This window comes from Tachypleus tridentatus, chromosome 8, assembly GCF_004210375.1.
Source record: "Tachypleus tridentatus isolate NWPU-2018 chromosome 8, ASM421037v1, whole genome shotgun sequence".
Taxonomy (NCBI): domain Eukaryota; kingdom Metazoa; phylum Arthropoda; class Merostomata; order Xiphosura; family Limulidae; genus Tachypleus; species Tachypleus tridentatus.
This window is the reverse complement of record NC_134832.1, coordinates 144,125,103-144,150,404: the sequence shown is the minus strand read 5'-3', so window position 1 is coordinate 144,150,404 and position 25,302 is coordinate 144,125,103. Positions and strand designations below refer to the sequence as shown.

The 25,302-nt window shown below is 31.9% G+C and overlaps 2 protein-coding genes across 5 annotated transcripts in view; one reads left to right on the top strand and one right to left on the bottom strand.

Moving 5' to 3' along the window:
* Positions 1-572: 572 nt before the first annotated feature.
* On the top strand, positions 573-18,354 carry LOC143223663 (bifunctional peptidase and (3S)-lysyl hydroxylase Jmjd7-like). Of its 4 annotated transcripts, none has more exons than XM_076451911.1 (9): positions 573-687; positions 1,344-1,497; positions 4,916-5,169; positions 6,247-6,303; positions 7,993-8,088; positions 8,784-8,860; positions 9,160-9,319; positions 14,906-15,012; positions 18,066-18,354. In XM_076451911.1, exons 2-8 carry the CDS (start codon positions 1,418-1,420, stop codon positions 15,004-15,006), a joined length of 825 nt encoding a protein of 274 aa, XP_076308026.1. In that variant the 5' UTR covers positions 573-687; positions 1,344-1,417; the 3' UTR covers positions 15,007-15,012; positions 18,066-18,354. The 4 variants fall into 4 exon arrangements, with proteins under 4 accessions (XP_076308026.1, XP_076308025.1, XP_076308023.1 ...); XM_076451910.1 differs by having other exon boundaries at positions 597-692; XM_076451908.1 differs by having other exon boundaries at positions 630-790.
* Positions 17,150-25,302, bottom strand: part of LOC143223664 (solute carrier family 4 member 11-like) — a 151,935-nt gene continuing 143,782 nt past the window's right edge. Inside the window, exons 14-18 of the mRNA XM_076451912.1 lie at positions 23,600-23,765; positions 22,064-22,237; positions 20,027-20,222; positions 18,674-18,843; positions 17,150-18,234 (exon numbers count right to left, since the gene is read on the bottom strand). Coding sequence (XP_076308027.1) covers positions 18,168-18,234; positions 18,674-18,843; positions 20,027-20,222; positions 22,064-22,237; positions 23,600-23,765 — 773 coding nt within the window. The 3' untranslated portion in view covers positions 17,150-18,167. The remainder of the gene's footprint in view (positions 18,235-18,673; positions 18,844-20,026; positions 20,223-22,063; positions 22,238-23,599; positions 23,766-25,302) is intronic.

Genomic DNA, 25,302 nt, shown 5'->3' with positions numbered 1-25,302 from the left:
TGCAAGAAACAACTTGCCAACAGACAGTTGTTGCTTTCTGAATTTATTTGAAAGAAGTTTAACTGATATTTCTGTAACACAGTATTATAAATTATAAGAAAGAAAGAAAAAAGTTTAACTGATATTTCTGTAACACAGTATTATAAATTATAAGAAAGAAAGAAAGAAGTTTAACTGATATTTCTGTAACACAGTATTATAAATTATAAGAAAGAAAGAAAGAAGTTTAACTGATATTTCTGTAACACAGTATTATAAATTATTGACTTCTTGATATTACATCTACAGCAACAGGCTCAAATGTTCTACTGCTTTCAAAAGTGTGAAGATCTGGCTTACGGACTGTAAAATAAAATGGTATAAAACCCATCAACGACAATGACTAGATTGATACGATGACCAAATTATTTGGCCGGAAGGAATTCGTGATTGATAGACTATAGACTTTCCATTATATTATATAAAAATTACGTATGCAATATGAGATAATGGGCGTAATTACTGCATAAGTTTTTGAAATTTGTGATCAATCTAATTCATTATTCTCATTATTATTAGAGTCAACAATTTTAATTATTTACTTATAATTTTAATAATTACAGACGACTACAGGTGGTGCTATGTTTTTTCCCAACGTGAGAAGTCGATATTAATAGTTTCGGTGAAACCAAATTGACAATGAGAGATGTAATGCAAGTATAACTTTTGTATTAAGTTAATATAATGAATAAACATATTGCGTCTAAAGATATACTTGAAAGTTTTGAAAAACTATCCAAAGATTTTTTAGGTATTTGAATTATCAGCATTTTTGCAAGGAGTAATAACAACTGAAGCTTTTATTTGCTTTTCTAAATCTAATAAAGTAATTTCAAAAGATGGACTTCAGAGTAATAAATTACTACACTTTTAAAGTATTATTATTATTAACACTCCAGATTTAATGTTAATAACAGTATTCTTAATGCCACACACATTTACTATCTTAAAACAGAAGTAAAGTTAATTAAAAATTCAGACTTTGCTTGGATCTGAGTGAAGAAAATGATATTGATAAAGCAAATTCACAGCCCACAGATTCACTCTTCTTTTTTTTCATTAAATTGATGGGCGAGGCGAAAGTTTTGTGTAGTCTCTCATACATGGTGCAAAAATTACCCTGTTTGTATGTAAACTATTCTCAATTATGTAGTGTATATAAAAATCTTTATATTCATTGTAAATGTAAGATGAGACAAACACAATGGGTGTGATTCGTATACTAATTACTAAGCATTTGGATATTTGAAAATAAAATATTTTTGTTTTGCATAATTTCAATGATTGTTATTGTAATTTTACAGAACTAAGTTTAAGTAGCGAAGTGTCATTGGTTGAAAGTTTACCAACACCACTAGAGTTTTTAAAGAAATGGGTAATGCCAAATGTTCCTGTTCTATTTCGTCAAGCAGTAAGACACTGGCCTGCTCTTAAAAAATGGACTAACCAATACCTGAGGTATGTAAGTTTGGTAATATTTCTATTCTGATTTTAAGTCGTTTAGTATAAAGTTGCATTACTTTTAACAGAATTGTTTTGTATGATTTCAACATACACACAGTCATATTTTGACCATGTGTGAGAAGCTAATATTTTAATATAAATTTCCTTTTACCATTTATAGCATTCATCATACATTTCATCTTGTTTAAATTCCTGTTTTGTTGATGTGTATCAGAGTCACATAAATATGTAAGTAGAAAAACAAGATAATCAAGCTCTGATCACATTCATACATTTTGAAGAATTGTGTTGTGAAAGTGACTAAAACTAGTACGTGAAGTGAATAGTGGCAAATAGTAATCCCATCTTTTCAAATTCATACCAGGTGACAAGATGTCTGTGGGCTTTGGGAATAATACATGGTTTCCCAGAAATTACAGGAAGTAATAAATATAAATATGTGCTAGATTCCTGTAATTAATGTCTGAAATTCTGATTTCAGTAAACTTGTTAAAGTATAAATTCATTAACTTATGGGGTGATCTTATGAGAAGGAGAAAGTTAAGCATAGTTCTACCTTGAGTTTGTTTTTCCATTAAGGCTTAGAAAATTGTGTTAGGAGATACTAAACACTAAAAAGATATTTTAGGAAACTTGTTAAAGAAGAACTATGAATAGTTGAACAGTTAAAGTTGAAAATGAGTGAATGAAACGATTTCTAGTTTTATGCTGTTCATGAACCTTTTTAGAGCTTTCATGGAATGATGAGAAATGGTGATGCCTCCAATATAAATTGGTGAATTTTGGAAAAGTATTATGTAAGCAAGAGTTTCTGTATTTTTTGTAATGTCATGAAATTAAAATTGCTATTCTGTTGAAGCAGATGTTCTAAGTGAAATTGTCATTGGTAACTCTGTATGTTCTTGTTGTTTGTCTTTTATCAGCTGTTTTTTATGCTTTCATATGGTCAAGCAATACAATTGCTGATGTAATTGGAGGTTTTCTTCTAATAAGATTATAATGTTGTAAATTTTAAAGAAACAAGCTACTAAAAAGTTACTTGCTTTAAGTTATTTAAGCTTTCAGAAGAGGTTTACTGCAAAAACATTAAGGGGCATAATTCAAATTTTCAGTCATTAGGGTCTTGTTTAATTGACAAGATAAAATGTTAGAAATAAAATTTTAATATTAATACATTGATTTAAATGTATACATTGTCTGTAAATTCTTTATTTCATTAACATTGGTTTTAATGGTAATATTCTGAAATGTACAATTAATTATGGTAAACTTTTGCTGGTTTTAATATTTTATCTTGTTGAGGCTTAAGGTATTTTGCTGTGAATAGTTTTTGCTCTCTTATGGACTATGTAGGTGTCCTTTTTATGTGATGTTAACTGTAGTAACATAACTGTTTAGTGCTTCACCCGAGCAGGTATTGCTTTGTCTTACTTGTCATCATAATGTTTTTTCTTCATCTTTTTCACAGGCTTATTTTAAACTTACTATTTCAGTTGTGTAATGTGTATCTTTATTTGACACCTGTTTTATTTGTGGAGTTTGAGTCCATTTAAATCTTCATCTTTTGGGACAGCCCAATTTTTAATATGTTCATGAATATAATATAGCAATTCGAAAATATGTTTCAGACCATGGCTATCTGCTGAACTAGCTGCATGAATAGCCAGGAGGCTATGTCTTTGTTGAAAAATGTGAAAGAAAAATATAAAACTGGACTTTTAAAATATTATTTGTCAGAAGAGTCAATTTTTATATTAAATTCAATGTATTTTAGTTTCATCAGTTAGTTATATTTGTTATTTATCTGTACCTACTGATGCATTTACTGTGAAAATAGTACAAAATTCCTATTAACAGTATTAGTGTTGACTGCTATGAATGCAACTTGCATTTGTATCCTATCCTAGGCCTACACCAATATAAGTTAAATTTATAGTGAAGCTCAATGTCTCTCTAATAAATATATTTGTTTTCACTAAGGAGTTCTTATATATGTTTTTTGAGTAAAAGTAAATTTTCCATTAAACACATGAACAAGTTTCTCCATCATCCAAAGTTTTCCGTCACAGACACCCTAGCTTACCAAAATCACTAACCCTAAATATTCTCAACTTAGATCTCATGTAAGAATATTCATGTAGTTCCAAAATACATAAAACTTCAATGCATCTCTGATTTCTCTTTTAACCTTTCTTTATCTTTCCAATTTAATTTTCAGGGAATTTCTGATGTGGAATTCAAATTTTATTATCTGATTTGTAATTTGATTACAAATTATTCTCCCAAACAAACCATAAGAGTTTTAGTCATATTTTTTTTTATCTCAATGTTTTCTGAAGTCTTGCTAATAAGATTTAGATGTATATTGTGATTACCAGACAAATATCTCTGGCTATTTTTTTTGGTTAGCCAAACAGATAGCTACTTTATATATATCTTATAAGTTTGATGTAATTTATTTTTACTGACTGACTTGTTTTATAGCTTTCATTACTACTGGGCTTTGAATCATAGTTTGTTTACACATATAAAACACTGTAAATAGTTGACCAAATAAATTGAGAAAAATTGCATGTTTTCTGTTTCAAACATTTAGAGGATGCCATTAGCCATTTAATGGATGTAACTGTAATATTGGTGGTATTTTTGTGTTGTTCATGTTATTTGAGATCCCATAACCAACAAAATTGTGGACTTATAATCACTTTGGTGTATAAATAGTTTAGGAAAGTGTTTTGAAAACTCTTGGGTCATGTAATGTCTTTCTGTTTTGTATCCTGTTTATTTGATGCTTTGCTAGTAACTTTGTTTTAATGTCCCAGTGTTGTGATTTTTTTTTCATTTCTTTTGATTATAATACAAAAATACATAATCCTTTCAAAAAAACAACTCACTTTTGGAACTAATGAATTCCGAACTATGCATATATTGCTGTTTTACTTTGATGTTAAGTTTCTTATGATATAAATGTTGTTGTCTTTATTCAAACATCTTTAAATAGAGAGCACAACAAGTGTTTTGTATATTTCAAAATAAACAGACATTTTCAAAACATAATAATTAAAATGATTGTAGATTTTCACCCATTATTTGTTTGAATATTATTTAAGCAGCTTGATTTGAGTTTAGAGAGACAAATAAATGATACTGTCACCTAAATCTTTTATAAAATGAATACTAAGGTCTAGACTTTACAGATTTTATTGAGTGTATCTGAGTTTATAGGATAAACACTGACTTAAGAATTGAGAGATATTTTGTTATAATTTATTACTTTGAAACTTCTGATTATACTTTTTGAGTGTCATTTTATTTAAATAGATCTGTTAAAGTTTTCAAAAAACACTGAATTGTTTTGATTATTTCAAAGAAAGATTATTATACATTTCTTTAAATTTGCTTCTATTTTCAGAGATAAGATAGGGCAGAAAGAGGTGACAGTAGCAGTAACACCAACTGGTTATGGAGATGCTGTATGTGATGGATATTTTGTAATGCCTGAGGAAAGAAAGATGACAATGAACTCGTTTATTAATATATTAGAAGGGCACGGACAAGACAATTACGTATACTACATACAGAAACAAAACTCAAATCTAACAGAAGAGTTTGAAGAGTTAGTTTCAGATGTAGCAATGGAATTATCTTGGGCAACCAGTGCATTTGGTCAGTACATGCATTGGTATGGCAGTAAAATAGTTGTGTTAAACAAAGTGGAAGGAAGTCACTGTACAGTTGTCAGTGCAGTTGTTTTTTATTTCCCATTGTGTAGCTTGTATAATATTATAAAAACAATCAATATCATTTTACGTTTTGTTTATTTCAGTGTAAAACATTAAAAAGTAAACACTGTAAATTAAACTGTTTAATCACTTTTACCCAAACTTCTATATTCCTGTTAAAATTTGAAAAGAGGTAAGTGTTTAAACTTACTGGTGTAGAATGTTCCGTATATACATTCTATTTTATCAGTTAATACACTATCATGTTGGGTGACAAGGCTTGGGTATAAGTTTCATAGTTTGTCAAATGTTCCAATTTTCTGAATCACATGTATTTATAAATATAAGATTAAGAAAATAGTTGTTAAAATTTGCTGATACTTTTTAATCAATATCTATCTAAATATTTGACATTTGCAAAAGCATAAGAAAAACATTTCAAAACTTGTTTATGAATGAAGCTTGAAAAAGAACTTTTCATAAAACAGATAAAGGAAAAATATGAAATATGAAAGTTAATAAAATATTTTGAATAATATAAATGTATATTCTTGGACTGGTGTGTATGGACTGTCTAAAAGTTACTGTAGGCCACTGGTTAATGTTTAATGAGAGTCTATAGAACAACCTAGCCTGGCAGTTAGGTGCTTGACTTGCAATCTGTGGGCCACTGGATGAAATACCAGTTGCACCAAATGTGCTTGCCTTTTCAGCCATGGGGGGTGTTATAATGTGATAGTCAATCCCATTATTTATTGATGATAGAAGAGTAGGCCTAGAGTTGGTGGTGTGTGTTGTTAACTACCCATTTTCCATATAGTCTTGGACTGCTAAATTAGGGATGGCTAGTGCAGATAGCCCTCATGTAATTTGCTCAGAATTCAAATCAAGAATAATTATCTTAAAGAAAATGATGTATTTTATTAATCAATTTTTTTAAATTTTACTTTGATGATCCATTTAATTTTGTATTATTCAGTTGCTCTTTCTAACATGCTGACAATATGTTTATAATTTTTAGGTGTTGAACCCGATGCAGTAAACTTCTGGATGGGAGACAAAAGAGCTGTTACTTCAAGTAAGTCTTTGTGAGCCACACGTAACAAATATTGTGTTGCTCTTACCATAAGATGATATCTTGTTTGTTTATAAGAAAGCATGTAATTAAATTTGTAATTTGTTTTATGTCAGTACAGATAAGACGATGAATAATTTCTAAACTGAAATAAGATATCTGGATGGAGGTTAATTTAGAGGTGCTAGATCCAAAATTATTTGTAAAATCCCCTGCATTTTAATAATTGATTGTCTAAATAAACTTAAGGTAGGATGGCAGATGTACAAAAGAGTTCAGTTCAAGAACTGCAAGAGTAAAAGTGTTGTATAATTTTTTTAAAAAATGCTCCTGATCACACAGTTGAATTGAGTATTAAAGAAAACACTCTACAAGACTGGTTTGGAACAGAGACATGGACACAGAGAGAAAAGGACATTAAAGGATCAGAGACGTTTAAGATGTACATTTGACAGTGGATAAAAAAAAATCAGGTGGATTGAAGGATAAATAATGAAGAGATTCTTGAGATGATGGAGGAAAATAGTATTCTGAGGTGAGAGAAGGAAGGATTCAGGAGAAATTAATAACCTAGGGATAGAAAAAAAAATACTGTTGAACTAGTTAAAAGATGGAGGGTTTTACAATGAAATGAAAAGCCAAGGACAAGACAGTTCAAGGAGATGGTGATATAAGAACTTTGGTTAATAAGTTTTGTGTTTTGTAATATCTCAGATATTCAAGTGCTTAGCTCTTTCCGTACGGATTGCAGGTGAAAGGTTATGTCATCACATTTTGTTGATTCGCATTCAAAATTTTATTGAACTACTATTTTAGGAATTTATGTCATAAAGTTTTTTATCATACTGTATATTATAATTCAGATTTTCATATTATACATTAAAAGTAAATATTGAACAAATGCATCTAAACCAGTTTTGTGTGTGGTTACATGGTATGTTGAATGCAGCTCCTGTTCAAATTAGATGTTTGGATGTTCAAATATAAAGTCAAAAGTTTTGTACAACTTAGGAGCTCAAATTACTGATATTGAAAAGTTAGAATATAAGATATGAACCTCCTGTCTTTTCTATTTGCTGTAGATTCCATTGAACCTATAATGAAAATATGTTGTACAAAAACAAACTAGGTGTATGCTGTATGAGTTTGTTCTTAAATAATTCTATATTTTGAAACTTAAGTTTGAGATTGGTTTAAAACTGCCTCTTTTGTGAACACTTAATAGAATATTATGTATAACAGTGGTAGTTAGTGATGTTTTGGGCAGGTTAGGCACATGCTATAGATGGGTACATTTTTATCAATCTGAAATTAATATACTTGTTATATCCCACAACCTCTTGTCTCAGAAAAGCTGTAGACAGTCTGTAGCTTTTACAACTTAGCTCTTCTATCTAGATGTTCAATGTGTCACTTTATATGCTCTTTGTTTGAATGCACTTTGCTGTTTCCATATGCAGCAGCTAATTAACATTTCATTACACTGTCACATATTATTAAAACTAAAACATAATTAGTGATAAGATTAGAGACATAATTATGGAAGTTCTGTGTGATGTTGTACCTCACCTAATAAGCTGCCACTAATACACAGTAAACTCTTCAAGTTCTTCAACTCTTCTTAAAGTTGGTATTTTTTAACTGTTTTAGTTTATTTCTATATGTATATATGTTGTTCTTTTATGTTTCTAGTGCACAAAGACCATTATGAGAACATCTACTGTGTTGTTCGAGGCCAGAAAGACTTTATTTTGATTCCACCTACAGATCTTCCATGGGTTCCTTATGGTATCAGCAATTTGTGTTTTGATTTGTTTTTGTTTGGCTAGGTTATTAATTTATCATCATTTAACAACTTGAACTTCACAACCAAACAGTTTGATATGTGCATCAATTTAATCCTTTTGATAGTGTCATCTTAGTAATTCACCCATACTCACAAAGCTTCATTTTTAATATACCAGTTGAACCCCCACTGACAAGGCATTAAAAGCTGAAATCTATAAAAATGTCAAGACAAATCCATTTCATTGCATTAGCAGCTTTTTATTAAATAATTGTAAATTTAAACCTAAAGTTAATAAGGAGTTTGTTTAATTTCTTTACTTTTAGTATCTTTAATTGTCAAAAAATAAACTATTCAGTTGTTATAATGTGTGATAAGTGTTAGGCAATTGTTCCTCACTTTAGATAAATTAACTGATATTTGGTTATAAAATTAGTAACCTTTTCTATTGTGTTTCGAAGAATACAACAAATCTTAGTAATTTATTCAAACTGAGAAAAAAGAAAAATCTGTGTGATGTAATAGGATAAAAGAAATAAAATCATAACCTGCAAAGTGAAAGAGACTTTGTCACCATTATATGGATAGCAATGATATCTTCTTATGTTTCTCAATTTTTTTGCTTTAATATTGGAATAAAAGGAACAAGCTGTATCTCTTGCTTAAACTATATTCGATGTTTTTTGTGCATTTCTAGAAAACTTCCAAGCTGCAGTGTATAAAACTTCTGAAGATGGTCAATTTCACATTGAAAAGGATGAATCATTTGGTATTGTAAGTAATAACTAAAGTTTTAAACTTGCATTTTTAGCAGAATTAAAGAATGGTTAGTCAGTGTGCAAGGACGAACAGTGAATCTGCCTTAGTGGAAAAGTAGACAAGATGTTTATGAATTAAATAAGTATAACAAGATTCTGACTATTCAATAAAGTAATTATACATCACCCAAAAATGTTTTGCACATATTACAGGTCTGTAAGACTTCTAAAATTTATAATTTGTTCTAATTTGTATTTTTTTGCTACTTAAAAAAACAAACTGGTAGGCAACTTGAGTTTGTTATTTTTTGGCAGGTTCCATGGATACCAGTTGACCCTGAGCAACCTGATTATCAGTGCTATCCAAAGTTTCAGAGAGCCACAAAATTGTGGTGTTCTGTGCAAGAAGGAGATGCTCTTTATTTGCCTTCTTTATGGTTTCATCATGTAAGACAGTCACATGGTTGTATAGCAGGTAGGTAAAACTGTTTAAAGAGTGGAATGGTGTCTCTTTGACATTGATTCTGGTGTCTGTCACCTCATTTATCCAAAGTTATGATTATTGATAGCACCCTCTGTAAGTTATATACATTGTGTGCCACTTCTTAACCAGATCTTATTTATACCTGCCTTCAAAAAAGCAAACTTTCACCCCCATCTGACACATATTTATAAGTTATCTGTTGAACTCAGATGATAACATGCTATAAAAGGAAACATCCAGGCTCACTTGGTGGTATAGTAATATAGAGTAGCCAGTTTATAGCTGAAATTCATTCAGGCAAGTGAATGGGGGAAAAAAAGAGTGAAACCATTACTATAGATTAGTATTACTATAAATAACAGCTTAGTTCATTTAGTAGTAGAAGTAACTGTAGATACACAATTGCAGTTTGGCTGTTGTGATAATAATTTGTTGTATTAAGTAGTACCACATATGGTGGATTGATGCTTTTGTGCCTGTCTACCTGTGTATCACTAGTTTCTCCATTTCCAACCAATCATAAAGTTACAGTTAGTTTTAACTGTCAGCTCAGGAACTGTATGTCTGTAGTTTTACAACTAAATGAACTCAGCAGTTGGTTACACTGTAATAACTTTAGGTAAATGTAGCAATACTAATCTGTGATAAAGGTTTCTTTCTTTTTGCTGTTCATTGGCTTGAATATATATATATGTATTTCAACAAATAGTTCTTTTTTCTGATAAAGTACTTATTTGCCTCTTAAGATTAGCCTTTCTTGTTACTCAGTAGTCCTCAAAATACGAATTTTTTCTTTACGCATGCCACAAGCCTTGTGCTCTCCCTTTGTTGGAATTATTACATTTCTGTGTGTCTCTTGTGCAAATCATCATGTATAATCTGTTGAGCAATAGTAGCATATTATGCTTATACGTTTCCTTGCACATTCCTGTACTGAATCTTCACTTCTGGTTCGTCAGCTTTAAAGTACAGATGTTTTCTGTGCTTCATTCTTCCTGTATGATACATTCTTAAATTCATTTTAAGTGGTTCTGTTTTGTTTTTTTGTTATATATTGCAACATTTCTCCCAGTTTATTATTGGCATTTTTCTACACTAGAAAAATTTCATTCAGTTTTTGTGGGTTATGAATTCTAAAGTCAGTATTACCACTTTGGGGAGTTATGTCAATGACCAGTATTCTGTCTCAGGTTTCAGGTGCAGAAGCCCTGACTGTGGATTTGTCTAATTTTGTCCATCAGGAAATTAAAACACTACTTGGGTTACCCTCTTTTTCCCTTACATTGCCCGAGCTCCATCAGATTCAGCTGATAGTATTCAGCATGACAAAGATTTTGATCATGTTTTCTTCCTCCTCCTGAGTCTGCTGTTCCTTTCCAGTTCCAGCCTGATGTTTCACCTATGCTGTCCTCGGCTTTCACAGATTTTGTATCTCAGGTTTGTGATGTTTTGTCCCTTTCTCCTATATCATATTCTACTTGTCCATCTTTGTTCCATGAGCATTCTTCTCAACCATTTTTGGTATTTCCTCCCTCTCTTGATATTCAGGTCTTTGCAGACCACTTTCTATTTATCAAACTTGTTCATCATCCCTTAGAGGAGTTTTACTCCTGTCTTTTCATGGTCCCAAAGAAAACAGGATTGGTGACCAGTCATCAATTTATCATGCTTCAACCACTTCATAGCACTCCCCAAGTTCACCTTGGTGTTCTTTCTGACCCTGAGATAGGCATTTACCTTGGGATTGTGGATGGCAAAAATGAGTGTCTTCAGTATCTCTTTCCTTGGCCCTATAGCTCTTTAATCCTGGCTTTATCTTTGTGTAGTTTACTAATTTCAGGGTTTTCCCTTCAGAGTTGCCTCGGCTCCATACATATTTATTCACATCATTCATGACTATGGGATTGTAGTTTTATAATTACACTGATAACTGGCTACTTCTAGCTCATTCTGAGCAGAAACTGACAAATCACTCTCACCAACTCCTTTCTATGGCAGCTTGAATGGGCTAGTTGATAAAATTGGAGAAGTCTCCTTTAATCCACCAAATACTTAGTGTACTTAGGGGTCTTCTTTGACTCCAGCATCAGTCAAACTCTCTCTTCTCCTTTATACCTCAGTTCTATGGAACCTTTAGTTCACTGTACCCTCTCAGTTTGGTTATTTACTACTTGAGAGGTTCTATTGCTTTTGGAGATGTGGTCTTCTAGGACCACATTAAAACTAGTCCCCATGGTTGTGCCCATTTGAGATCCCTACAGTGAACACTTCATGAATGATTGAACCTTGCACAGAATTCTTTTTCTGCAACTATTTCCCTTCCTTCTTCCTTGAGAGTTGATGTGCTGACAGAGCCCACATGCTAGGGGGTGGTGCTTCATCCTCCTTCATTTATTCACAAATGCTTTCCTTCAGGGATTAAGCTTCAGGCCATTGGGCTGCAGATGAACTGTCTTGCATATCAATGTTCTCAAATTTCTGGCAGTTTGTTGATCATTATCTCATTTCCTTCTCTTGCCCATCACTGTCTGGTGATGGTTTATTTCGACAGTTCTGTAGTGGCAGTTCATATCAAGAACCAAGAGGGCACCCAGTCCAGAGATTTTTGTTTTGGGACTTTGGATCTTTTTACTGGGTCCAGATACATCACATTCATCTTCTTGTACATCATGTGTCAGGTGCCTTTAGTCAGATAGGGGATTTTCTTTCATGTCTAGACCACATCTATCTCATGGAGTGGTCATTAGATCTTATAGTTTTCAGATACCTTTGTCTCCACTGGGGTTCTTCTCAATTGGATGCACTTGCCACAGCCCTCAATACAACTTTTGTCCAGTCCTTTGTGTAGGAGATCCAGCTTCATGCATTGAGTCACCTCTCTGTTAACTATTTCTGTTTGTCCATCTTCAATGGAAGTTTACCAGTGTGAGTGGAAAGTCTTCTGCTTGATTCTTACTTTCTCCTCAAGATTGAAACAGCTCGGGAAGGTTGTTCCTCTTTTATTTTTCTACCTTCTATCTCCCATCTTTACCCTCATACAGACCTTGACAGATTGCTGTGTCCCATCAGGGCCCTACAGTGTTATATTGCATGTATCTTAGCAATCCTCCTCCTTTTGTGACATTTCCCCTTCTACCCTTATGAGTTGGGTTTGCCTTCTTGCCCATTTGGCCTTACTCCTTTTTGCCTTCTTCCTCCTGTACCTTGTTCCATGTGTCCTCCATTAAATCACATTTTCCTTCACTTTCTGTCATCTGTTGGAGGAGATTCACCAAGCTGGCATGTGGACACTGTGCAGCACATTTATCTCCCATTATCTTCATCACATTGCACTTTAATCTGCATTGTCACTGTGTTCCAGCCTTTGGTGCATCTTTAACTGGTATGTTTTATTCCTTTTCCTCTTTTTCAGGGCCTTCTTTCTTCCCTCTCAGATATTTTTTAACTTAAAATCTGCACTGTGAGCCATGTTGACTTGTGCTTTCTCATCCATGGTTCTGTATGATCACCATAGAGATGAGGTATTGCACAGGATCACTGGAAGCTTATCTGCCTTGCGATAGTTCCTTGATAAATATGTCTCTTCCTGACTGTACCACCCATGGATTGCATGGACAAAGTAGAAGGGGAAAGATGGTCATCCTGAAATGTCTTGAGTGAATAACTCAGCATGGTTTGCTTTTACAAATAGGATATTGTAGTCACCCTTTGGACTGTTTCTGGTGGTGACATTCCTTCAGACTTTCTAGCAAATTCTTTATCCCCTTCTTTGAGTGGAATATGGGAGTCCTTTCCACTTTTTAGTTCTAAGCTTCTGGGGTGGTTGACCACAGAGGGATCCTACTGAATGCATTTCCCTAAAAAGTTGGCAATAACCATTTGTTTGAAAGTAGAGCAGTGGTGTTCTGCTGTTGTAGATGTCATGTTGCCTTCATAAGAGGTGATCCATTCCCTTGCTGGTGAACATGGCCTCCTGATCATATTTACATTATTACAGGAGTTGATCTATCATCAACTAGTTGACATGGCCTCCTACTATTTATTTAAACATACAGTTGAGTTAGTCTCTCAACTTAGTGGTTAACATGGCCTCCAGTTACACATTCTATACCACCTTGAGTTGATCCATTGCACATGCAGTTCACTCCTATTGATTGAGTTTCATCCTACCTTTGATTGGATGTTGATTCCCAGCATTAATGTATTGAATTTAAGTGAATCAATCACCACATATCCACATACAAGATGAATCCATTTTCTTGATGTTGGATGGTCAGTCCAGGATTGCTGTAGGGTGTTGATCCTTGTGTAATACCCAGGAACTGGAGCAGATCTTAATCCCTAAATCTTGAATTGGAGGTGAAAACGGCATGATTATCATCCACGTGTGGATTTCAGTATCCTGTAGAAGAAGTTAAGGATGTAGTTGAGTTGCCAAGTAAGGCCCGACACACTAACAATTTCTCATGATGTGTTTTACAAATTCTACAAAAGAGCAGAGAGTATACCTGGCTCACAAGGGGTACAGTTTCCCTCCTCTGATCTTCAGATCTCCTTCTTTCATGGTCAGGGATAACCTTGTAGGGGGATGTGATTCTGTTATAACCTCCTGATCAAGGAGGGATTCTAGCTAATCACAATTTGTGCCATTCCTCCTCACTACTCTGGTGTGCACACCTTTTACCAAACTTTAAAGAGAAAGTTTGGTAGAGGAGTTTAGAGGGAGTATTGTATCATGTGAACATACTATTCTACTATTGAGTAACAGAAGATGAATGATAATTTGCACGAGAGACACATTGGAATGTACTAATTTCGATAAGGGGGAGGTGCAAGGCTTGTTATGTGCATGAAGAAAAAGTTTGCATATAGAGGGCACCATTGAACAAGAATAGTTATTCTTATTAATGGAGGTAAGTATACATTTTCTGTATAGGATTATTATAACTTCTAATTTTGAAGGTTATTGGAAAAACTGAAATACTTTATCAGAAGTTGCTTGTAATTCAAATGTCAAACAACACTGAAAAATAAATATACAAGACTATCAAGAACTAATCAATGTTCAGATTAGTAAGTCCTATCTTAGTATTTAAAATTGCACATTTCAACTTCAAATACTGAAATTTTGTTAAAAGTAGCAGGTCCCCAGGTGGCTCAATGGCAAACTTGAGAGCTCATAATGTTAAGATCTATGCTTTGATTTGTGTTATGAGCACAATGCAAATAATCCATTGTGCAACTTCATGCTTGAATAAAACAAACAGAATTGTCACATTAAGTTGACCTTAGAAGCAAATGGTGATGTAATTTCTGCTTTGTAAAAGAGTCTTTCTGTAATGTAAATTTCATTGATATGTAAATTGTTGTAATGTTATGTAACTATGAATCAAGGTTTTATAAGTAACTTGTTTAATAACATTTAATAAAAAGTATTTTTTACTTGTTTTGAGCAAATGCATTCATATAATCATTTTCTAATGTGTGTATATATATATCTTTCACAATAGTTTGTCAAAGAAAAAAACTTTGACACAATGTTGAATAACTAAAATTAATATATTCTTTTATTTTTAGTAAACTTCTGGTATGACATGGATTTTGATGTCAAATATGCTTATTTCAAATTCCTGGAGAGGCTTTCTAATGTTGTTTTTCCATCAGAACCTGCCTCTTAGTGATAGGTAATGCCTGTAAGTTTTATTAAAAATGCACTGTTATATGAGCTGTTATCCTGCATCAAACCTTATTAACTTTCTAAATATATCATAAAATATTAACTGTATTTGGACTGAACTAGCAAAGTTATTTTTATTCATAGTGAGATTACTTTAAAAGGTTTGATAGTTTTAAATAAATTTGGAAGGAAGGATATAAGAAGTGTTTTTTTTTTTAAGGGTTTATAAGCTGTAGCCACCTAGATATTCTGATATGTTTCACTTCACCATTATGCATAAAAACTGATTCAAAATTGTTGTGTAATTCCAGATTAAAGACTTTGAGAAGGAATTTCAATAGCATTTTTATTCCCCTTGTTTACAATGATTGTGTGTGACTCACCCCAATATTGTACATTATACAATGGAATGTAGTCGAATCACAATATATTCAATATTATTATTCAAACCATACTCAATGGCCCTTCTAGTAAATGGGACTGGTTTGTTCCTACTTAACTACTGCTAAGTATTATTTTGTACTACTTTAAAATAACACCCGTAAGCAATTTTTGTCATGTACATAATTTATATGGTTCATATAATAGTTTTTTTTTTCAAGAATCTCTTTATGTCAGACATAATGTATAACAACTGCTTATCTACAGTAACATATATATATATATGGAACATACTGAATAAATCTATTCCTCTTGTAAGCATTTAATTCAAAGTTACCTATATAATAATAATATTAACAGATAAAAAATACTCCCCCATCCATATATATATATATAATAGTACTCTTTCTCTCACTCCTTTTATTCTTCATCTCTGAAAATGTAAAACTTTCTTCCGTAACACCATATTACATAAATCTCTTGAGTAGCTGATAACAGTCATAACAAAAACAAGTGTGGCTTCAATTCAACTTTACGCTTTACATACATCTTTATATCTACAAATAATATAAAATACATACTTACAGCTCAAACTATATATATGTACTCAGCAAATAATGGTATATAAGTTATGCCTAAATCACAGTATTTGTTAACTTAGATCACGACTACCACCTAGTTACACGGTGTCAGTTTTCTAGTTAAGCTGTTACTATTGTACATCTATGAAATTAATGCTCCAAGAATTCAAAACTAAACACCTTCATAAAATAAAAGAGGGTTAAAATAAAATTGAAAGGTTTGTTTTGATACAGTGAAGGCTAGGTATGTATAAAAAGCCTGCTGTTTGTTTTTTCTTTGCTTAGAATTTGTGATTTACATATTTCTGTTTAGTTTTGGAATGCCTGTAGGACCTGAAAAATAATGTTTGTTCTCCTGTCTTTTGAAAGTGAAAATCAGCATTTTCTTTTACAAAAAACATGACTTTAGGCTTTGAAACTCTCGAATTTAACATAAGTATCATCATTGTCCAACAATATGCAAATTTAAAGCATTAGATGTTCAAGAGTTCTCTTATTTTAACAAATATGCTACTTCTCTTTAAATCCAGCACATAGAACTGTCAGTTCTTTTGTAAACAGTAAATTAAGAATGGTAAGGTTTTTTAAAAGCCCTGTGGACCACTTGCTAAATTGTTTATATATTTCTGTACTTATATCTGTATAGTGTTTACAGTTAGATTAAGTGATTAGGTATTACATTTTTATTGTTTTAACCAAACTTAAATCAGTTTTTCTGTTTCAATCAGTTACATACATGCTACCTCCACTTGGTTCCCTATATTATGTAATAGCATAGCAAGGATTTTCATTTAACTACAAACCAAATCTGTTAAAAAAAGAGTGAGTTGTTCCTTAAGTTGCAGAGATCTGACTGGAGTATACATGACTTTCTTTCACTGATGGTAACAACAAAGAATTATCTCAAAACAATAAAAATATAACAGGATTGTTTATGCATTACAGATTGTGAAGTGTATAGCTATTACATGTAAAACCATAAAATATATGATTTTGTAATGTGGATATGACCGCAGTTGCTTCTTCACTGTGTCTAGCGTATAGAGGAGACTAGTTTTTTTACAAGAAACTTAATATCTGTTTCTTGGACATTACTTAGTTGACTAGCTTAAGAACTAATAACTGTTCTATTTCAATGAGTACCTGAACAAGTTGTGAATGTCTAGTTTGGTTTTTCTGTATTAGTTGTTGTTTTAAAATAAGAGCAGTTACTTGCAAGATTTTCTGTATGGTTAGTTGGCTTACAGTTTTTCTATTCAAACTCAAAGCTGAAATGACAGATTTTGAATTAACAAAGATACCTTGCATAGGTTCAGTCTTTGGCTTTAACTGTTATTTTCAGCACTTCCTAACAGTAATTTGACTACAGCTATCAAGATTCAGACAAGTAGGACTATCAAACAGTTGACATTGATCTCATCTAGTATAATAAGTTACAATGAGGCCTATGAAATAAATGTTACCTACAACTAATGCTATTAATAATAGAACTCAGCAGCTTTTGAACATTGATACCCTAAAAAGACATAGAGACAGTTTTTCACAATAAGAATGGCCCTCTAGTGACCAATTTTCAGAGAGCTGGTTGGAATTGTTTGAACCTTTCTTGTTACATCTACCTACCTATGTTTCAGGGACAGTGAGGTCTATGTGAAATAAACCTTATTTAACATGCTAGTGTGTATGTACATATGCATATGTTATAGTTAGTTTTTAGTGATCAGTTTAAGAGTCGGTTATTCTTCCTTATCAAACCATACAGCTTTATCGTAAGCAAGAAGGCACCACCTATGTAAATGGAGATGCAATTTTATGTAAGACTTCAACTATACTTTTATACGTGTTGTAGTTGTCACCCCTGCAAATATGTTTCTTATGCATATTGTACATACACATTAACTTAGTTCCTATGCACCTCAACACTTTTGTTATTGCAAGTAATGTTGATAGGCTGTTACTGATGAATGGATAAAAACGAAATAAACACAACAACCTGGGGGGTCTTTCGATGTGTTTGGTTAATTTTTCTTTGTTTGTCTGTACAAACATCTATGTACAATCTCTAGGACGCATTTTTTTTTCTTTCATATTTGAGCAGGAAAGGTTCATGGAATGAGTGCTGAACACCAGTACATCGGTGTATTGCACCCCTCCCACCTGGAGTGTTTCTGTCATGAATTATTGCAGTTCTTTCTTGGAATTACTGATGCTCACCATCCAGAGCTTCCAGAAACTTTTCCTGGATAGCATATGGTATCACCTTATGTCTGCAGTGAAAATGAAATAAATTAATAATTACAAGAAATTTGAAATTACCTTCTTTTTTAATTGTTTATAAATGGAATTGTACTTGTGATTTTAAATAAACAACAATTACATACTTTGTAGTCATTTCCAAAAATGTATTGACATTCATTAGGTATTGATGGAACATAATACACATGTTTCGACCTTCTTCGGTCATCGTCAGGTTCACAAACCTGACGATGACCGAAGAAGGTCGAAACATTGTTTACTCCTCTATGTAAAAAATTTTCTCAACCCAAACAAGCCGTTTTTACATATATATTTTTCTCTAAAAGTGGATTTTCTCAACATCACTTACTATAATAGGGTTAAGAATGGATTTCGAAAAATAATTTCCATAAAACTGTTCTTTTACAGGATGTACAAGTAAAAACCAACAACAGTTATATTCTTCCTTACCTAATAGGTAAAAGTAACAGTATGATAACAGGGAAGACCATCTTTACATAGGGCCATGGTGAGAAACCAAAGAAACACATAGCAGCCAGTTGAATAACTTGGCATAAGGTAAATACGTGAATCTTTCGTTGTGGGCAGCGTCTGATGTAATGATTGGGTGGGTAAGCAGTCTGTAATAATGAATGGAATTTGTAACTACTTTTAATCTATAATGTTACACTTCTATTTCAGCAAAAAATACACATTTTTAAGAATTTTGGTTGTATTCTCTTTCAGTCAATTGTCTTGTTTGAAATTCAAATTTAAAAAAAAACATACACTAAATAAAAAGAAAACAAAATGTTGTGGTAACTTTGCAAAAAGAGAATTAAAGATGTTTTAATAAAACAGCTCATGAGAAATAATTTTACCTATCAGTCTCTGTAAAGAGCAAACAGATAAAACATGTGGAAAGAAAGGTTGTTACAATAATGAATGTGTCTTGATAAGTGAAAAGGTAAATGGTAAAAATGTAGAATGTAAAATGAACATATTTATAAACCTGCAGAAAGTGATAGAACTTTTTTGTTAATCTGAGATGTCACTAACAGGGAGCCATTTGTTCCTTCATGGCTGTCCTCTTGTCTAACATTTAGAAAAGTAAAAATGTGAACTTCAGGTTTCAGGAAATGATTGACTCTTTCCCACACACTTAAACTCCAGTAAGTCTGGTAACAGTAATGAGTACCAATAACATATGGGGAGACATGGTATATCATTGGAGTGAAGAACTAAGTTTACTGGAAACGTGGAAATCAATACAAGTTTTATGATCACTTTCCTCAGAGAAGGATATTTTCATTATTCAAGCATTCCATTTTACTTTGTGTTTGAAACCTATCAGTATCATGTTAGTTACAGTGTAGTGCTTTATAAAGAATGCTGATTACACAAACCATTCTCTTTCATTTTAATTCCATCCAGAACAATATAACAAGTTTTCTGAAGATAATAACATTATAATTGAACCTTTTCACCTGGTATGTTGAGATAAAAAAAAAGTTTAATGAGATCTGTACAATCAAATTAAAAAAAACAAATAATACAGTTGTGAAAAAGAAAACGGATAAATGAAAGATAGGAATGGTAAAGAGAAATAAGGCAAGATGTGAGTGGACAAAAATATGGTAAAAATAATGAAAAGCTATTAGAAACAATAAAACTAGAAGATTCTGAAGTAGCATTAATAAAGAGAGTCTTAAGAAAACATGATGTAGAAACAGTGATGGGAGATTTGGCCACAGTAAAGTGTATTCAGAAGAAATGCAGCATTGAGTAATATAAATGTAAGCAGCAAAGAGATTCTACACGAACCTGTTCTGTGAAGAGCAGAGTAATTCTTTCAAACATCTGGTTGCCATTCAATGAAGTTACAGCCATGTAGAGGAAAAGTCCATTCAAAACAGCAGTTGGAATGTAACCTAGTGGGTATGGTAGCAAGAACATTGACAAGCCAATCAGGATGTGAGATGCAATACCTGTCACCCGTGTTTCTCGAACTTTGACAATTCTATAAGTACAAAGAAAAAAAACTTCAGAACTGGTATCTTTTGTTATAGCATTGCTTTTAAAGCCTGAACATAATAAATGTTTTATGTATATTTTTTACACTACTCAAGTAATTACAGATAGAAAAAAATAACTTTGTAACAACATATTAAGAAACTTTTTTTTGTGGAAGGGAGGAATTCAAGAAGAGAACTATTGTTTCTTGGAACACTGGGATACAAACATTTTTTATCAATATTTGTTCAGTTAGTTTAAAAAGTAAATATTTTTCATTATCAGTTTTTCTACTTATGGTTTTTAATAGCCTGAACATAATCATATTATGTGTAGTTGAAACTGTAGATACTACTTGAATAATTTTATATTATTCTACAGCATAAACTAATATGAAACTTTTAAAGGTTAATTGTTAAATATGTATTTTTCTGCCACAATATCATAAATAAGGAGATAAACATATAAGGACTTAATGGTACCTGTTCTGTATTAATCATTTCACATTATAACTGTGTGGAATTTAAAAAAAAACAACAGAGGTACAGCACAGTATTTACATACTACAAAATATATCATAACATTACAATTGAAATAGCATAAGAGAGATTGATACAAGATAGGGATGTTTTATTTAAAAAAACATTTCAATGACAATGATTATCATATTATATTTATGCAACTGATGTAATCTGATAGTTTCAGTATATTTTTGGAGTGATTTCCAATAGCTTTGTTAATCAAATCAAGTGTGCACCTTTAGGCCAGGTAAGATTATCAAAATTTTACTTAATATGTTGCATGAATTATGAACTGTGATGTAGAGTCATTAGGTCAGTTAAAACTGATAATTCAGTTTTTCAGCTGTTTACTACTATTATATATAAACTATGATGGAGAGAGTTCAACACTAAGACAGTTAAGACCTACTATTTGTCCCCTTATGAGAACTTCTTTTGGATAGAACTAACATTCTTCAACTGTTTATCAAAGTACAACAGTTTATAGTATTTTTTTTAGAAGCAAAAGTACCCACCTACGGTGACGAGAAAAGGTAAAGTTAATCTATGAATTTAAATTGTTTCACGGACTTTAAAAAGGTTAGAATGTGTTGCATTCTTGGTTTCATTGAGAACTAAAGTTCCGAGATACTTAAACTGCCAACTGCAAAAAGTAATTACTGAGCATTTCAGTTCTGCTAAGGGTCACTCAGCAGTGATACACGGTGAAACTACATTTTTATTACTTAAGTTATGCCACATTTTTATTTGTGAATCATAGTGTGATTAATTTTTAAAAGTTTGCAAAATAAAACTTAACATCAACAACATTTATGCATATTGTTTTGTCATTTCAAAAGTGAATGTGGAGCTTTGCCTGCGTGCGCAGCTTTTTAAATGGGAGACAAATGCTTGAACAGACACCAGGGTTTGCAGTTTATGTTCGGTTTTCCTTACCTCTGTTATTCAGGTTTTGAATCTTATAAATTGGGTTCAATGTGTATATGAAGTAATTATAACATACATCTCGTGGGTTCAATGTGTATATGAAGTAATTATAACATACATCTCGTGGGTTCAATGTGTATATGAAGTAATTATAACATACATCTCGTGGTTCAATGTGTATATGAAGTAATTATAACATACATCTCGTGGGTTAAATGTGTATATGAAGTAATTATAATATACATCTCGTGGGTTCAATGTGCATATGAAGTAATAACATACATCTCGTGGGTTCAATGTGTATATGAAGTAATTATAACATACATCTCGTGGGTTCAATGTGTATATGAAGTAATTATAACATACATCTCGTGGGTTCAATGTGTATATTATAACATACATCTCGTAGATGTGCCCTTGTTCAACTCGTTCCTCGACGTCTGCTAAACTTCGAACATGGAGTGGGGAGTGTGGTAAAACACCATGCATCCATGGTAACCCGAACAAGGAGAGAAACCCATTGAGTATACCCACTACCAACAGATCTAGGTGGTAACCTGGGCCTTTCTTCAACCTAAATGTAGGGAAAGTTTTGTTAATACATAAAGTATAAACTTTTATTGGTCAGTAAATCAATACTATTTTGTTGTTGCATACATTACAAGAGCTTCACTTATTGACTCATCTTTGTTGTCTGTACGCATTCTTGTTGTCTTTGGTGATTTCACATTTGATAAATCAGTATTGTTTTAATGTACTTCCATGAATAACTAAACAACGTGTGTTTTTGTAAAGCCACTTGTACCATACCTATACGGTTGCATTGTTATAAATGATATCAAACACTTAATCACTTATAGTGTTGTAAATGATACCTAAAATGTAGTTACTCACAGTGTTATAAATTATATCAAATACCTAGTTAAAAAAACTGAAAATCATAAGAACTGGAAATTATTTAATTTTATAAAATTTTCTTGCTAAAGCTATTTATTTATACATGTTTTAGAGGTTTTAAGATCCTTTAGTAAGAAAACAATTTGTCTTGGTTATATATAAAATAAAACACTGTGTGTATTTATAAAGAAAACTTGATGCTTCTATTATTGACTATTCCGGTATTAAAACTCTTACCGATAAGAATAATAAAAGAAAATACACTCTGACCCAGTTTATATCGTGTCCAAAGACACTTGGAGAAATTCTGATGTGGCGTTATTAATGCATTGAAATGTTACTAGGTACGTGGTGTTCCACCATCAGTGTATGTGTAAATATTCCCGGATATAAGGTAGTAGTACCACAAACAAAGTCTGCATTTACGAACGAATGAAAACATGAAAAATAAGGTGTTGCTATTTCTTTCCTCAGGTACACAAAGGGTGTCTGGGCTCTGTCCACCTCGAGAATTCGAATCTCGAGACTGTTGTAAGACCATAAACTTAACGTTAGCTCACTGAAATAAAGAATATGCTAATTATTTCGAAGTGAATATTTTTTGTCTAATGGTGAATATGTAACAACAGCGAAAGTAAAGTCGGTGACAAAACACTAATACACCCCTGTGAAAAATAAGACGCATTCTCACATATATATTAATGTTCAATGTGCACATACACACAAGTATAAATAATATGGTACCTTATTTATGGAAATGGTACTATAAATTACAGTTACCACTTTTCACGCCTCACAGACAACGTGTCAGTATAAGTTGTAATATTACAAATAAGTGGTAACTTTATTCTTGTATAATTAATTTATTACATTTATTAACAGATAACGCTACATGCGATTTACCAATAATTAAATGAAATACGGCAAAAATAGTCCCTCCTTTATTTAGTGATTTTGTTTCGTTATCGTATACCATCCGAAGAAGAATTATCACCAAGTTTTAGAATTTACTCTAAAAAAAATGGATGACTGTACTCACTTATTGCAGGGGTTGTTCACCATGGCAGCTGAGATATTCTGGTCCATGAAAAACAAGAGAGACAACGCGAAGCCCAAGCCCATCGCAGCCGCAGCGGCTGTCCAAGAAAGCTCCTCCACACGCCCTCTGGTGAAACTGATGCTGTTACTGTAGTGAAAACGTTCGGCTGGAAAATAAAATATAAGACACATCTTAACTATTCCAACATACTTCTGGAAAATACAATATAACATCTTAACTATTCCCACATGCTTCTGGAAAATACAATATAACATCTTAACTATTCCCACATGCTTCTGGAAAATACAATATAACATCTTAACTATTCCAACATACTTCTGGAAAATACAATATAACATCTTAACTATTTCAACACACTTCTGGAAAATACAATATAACATCTTAACTATTCCAACATACTTCTGGAAAATACAATATAACATCTTAACTATTCCCACATGCTTCTGGAAAATACAATATAACATCTTAACAATTCCCACATGCTTCTGGAAAATACAATATAACATCTTAACTATTCCCACGTGGCTGGAAAATACAATATAACATCTTAACTATTCCAACATGTTTCTGGAAAATACAATATAACATCTTAACTATTCCAACATACTTCTGGAAATACAATATAACATCTTAACTATTTCAACACACTTCTGGAAAATACAATATAACATCTTAACTATTCCAACATACTTCTGGAAAATACAATATAACATCTTAACTATTCCAACATACTTCTGGAATATACAATATAACATCTTAACTATTCCAACATACTTCTGGAATATACAAAATACATCTTAACTATTCCAACATACTTCTGGAAAATACAATATAACATCTTAACTATTCCCACATGCTTCTGGAAAATACAATATAACATCTTAACTATTCCCACATGCTTCTGGAAAATACAATATAACATCTTAACTATTCCAACATACTTCTGGAAAATACAATATAACATTTTAACTATTCCAACATACTTCTGGAAAATACAATATAACATCTTAACTATTCCAACATACTTCTGGAAAATACAATATAACATCTTATCTATTCCAACATACTTCTGGAAAATACAATATAACATCTTAACTATTCCAACATACTTCTGGAAAATACAATATAACATCTTAACTATTCCCACATGCTTCTGGAAAATACAATATAACATCTTAACTATTCCCACATGCTTCTGGAAAATACAATATAACATCTTAACTATTCCAACATACTTCTGGAAAATACAATATAACATCTTAACTATTCCAACGTAGCTGGAAAATACAATATAACATCTTAACTATTCCAACATACTGGGAAAATACAATATAACATCTTATCTATTCCAACATACTTCTGGAAAATACAATATAACATCTTAACTATTCCACGTAGCTGGAGATACAATATAACATCTTAACTATTCCCACGTAGCTGGGAAAATACAATATAACATCTTAACTATTCCACATACTTCTGGAAAATACAATATAACATCTTAACTATTCCAACATACTTTTGAAATATACAAAATACATCTTAACTATTCCCACATACTTCTGGAAAACACAATATAACATCTTAACTATTCCAACATACTTCTGGAAAATACAATATAACATCTTAACTATTCCAACATACTTCTGGAAAATACAAAATAACATCTTAACTATTCCCAC

Coding starts and splice junctions, on each gene's coding strand:
- LOC143223663 (XM_076451908.1), top strand. CDS start 724: ATGAATAAACATATTGCGTCTAAAGATATACTTGAAAGTTTTGAAAAA. Junction 5,170..6,246: donor TTGGGCAACCAGTGCATTTG/GTCAGTACATGC, acceptor TATAATTTTTAG/GTGTTGAACCCGATGCAGTA. Junction 6,304..7,992: donor CAAAAGAGCTGTTACTTCAA/GTAAGTCTTTGT, acceptor TTATGTTTCTAG/TGCACAAAGACCATTATGAG.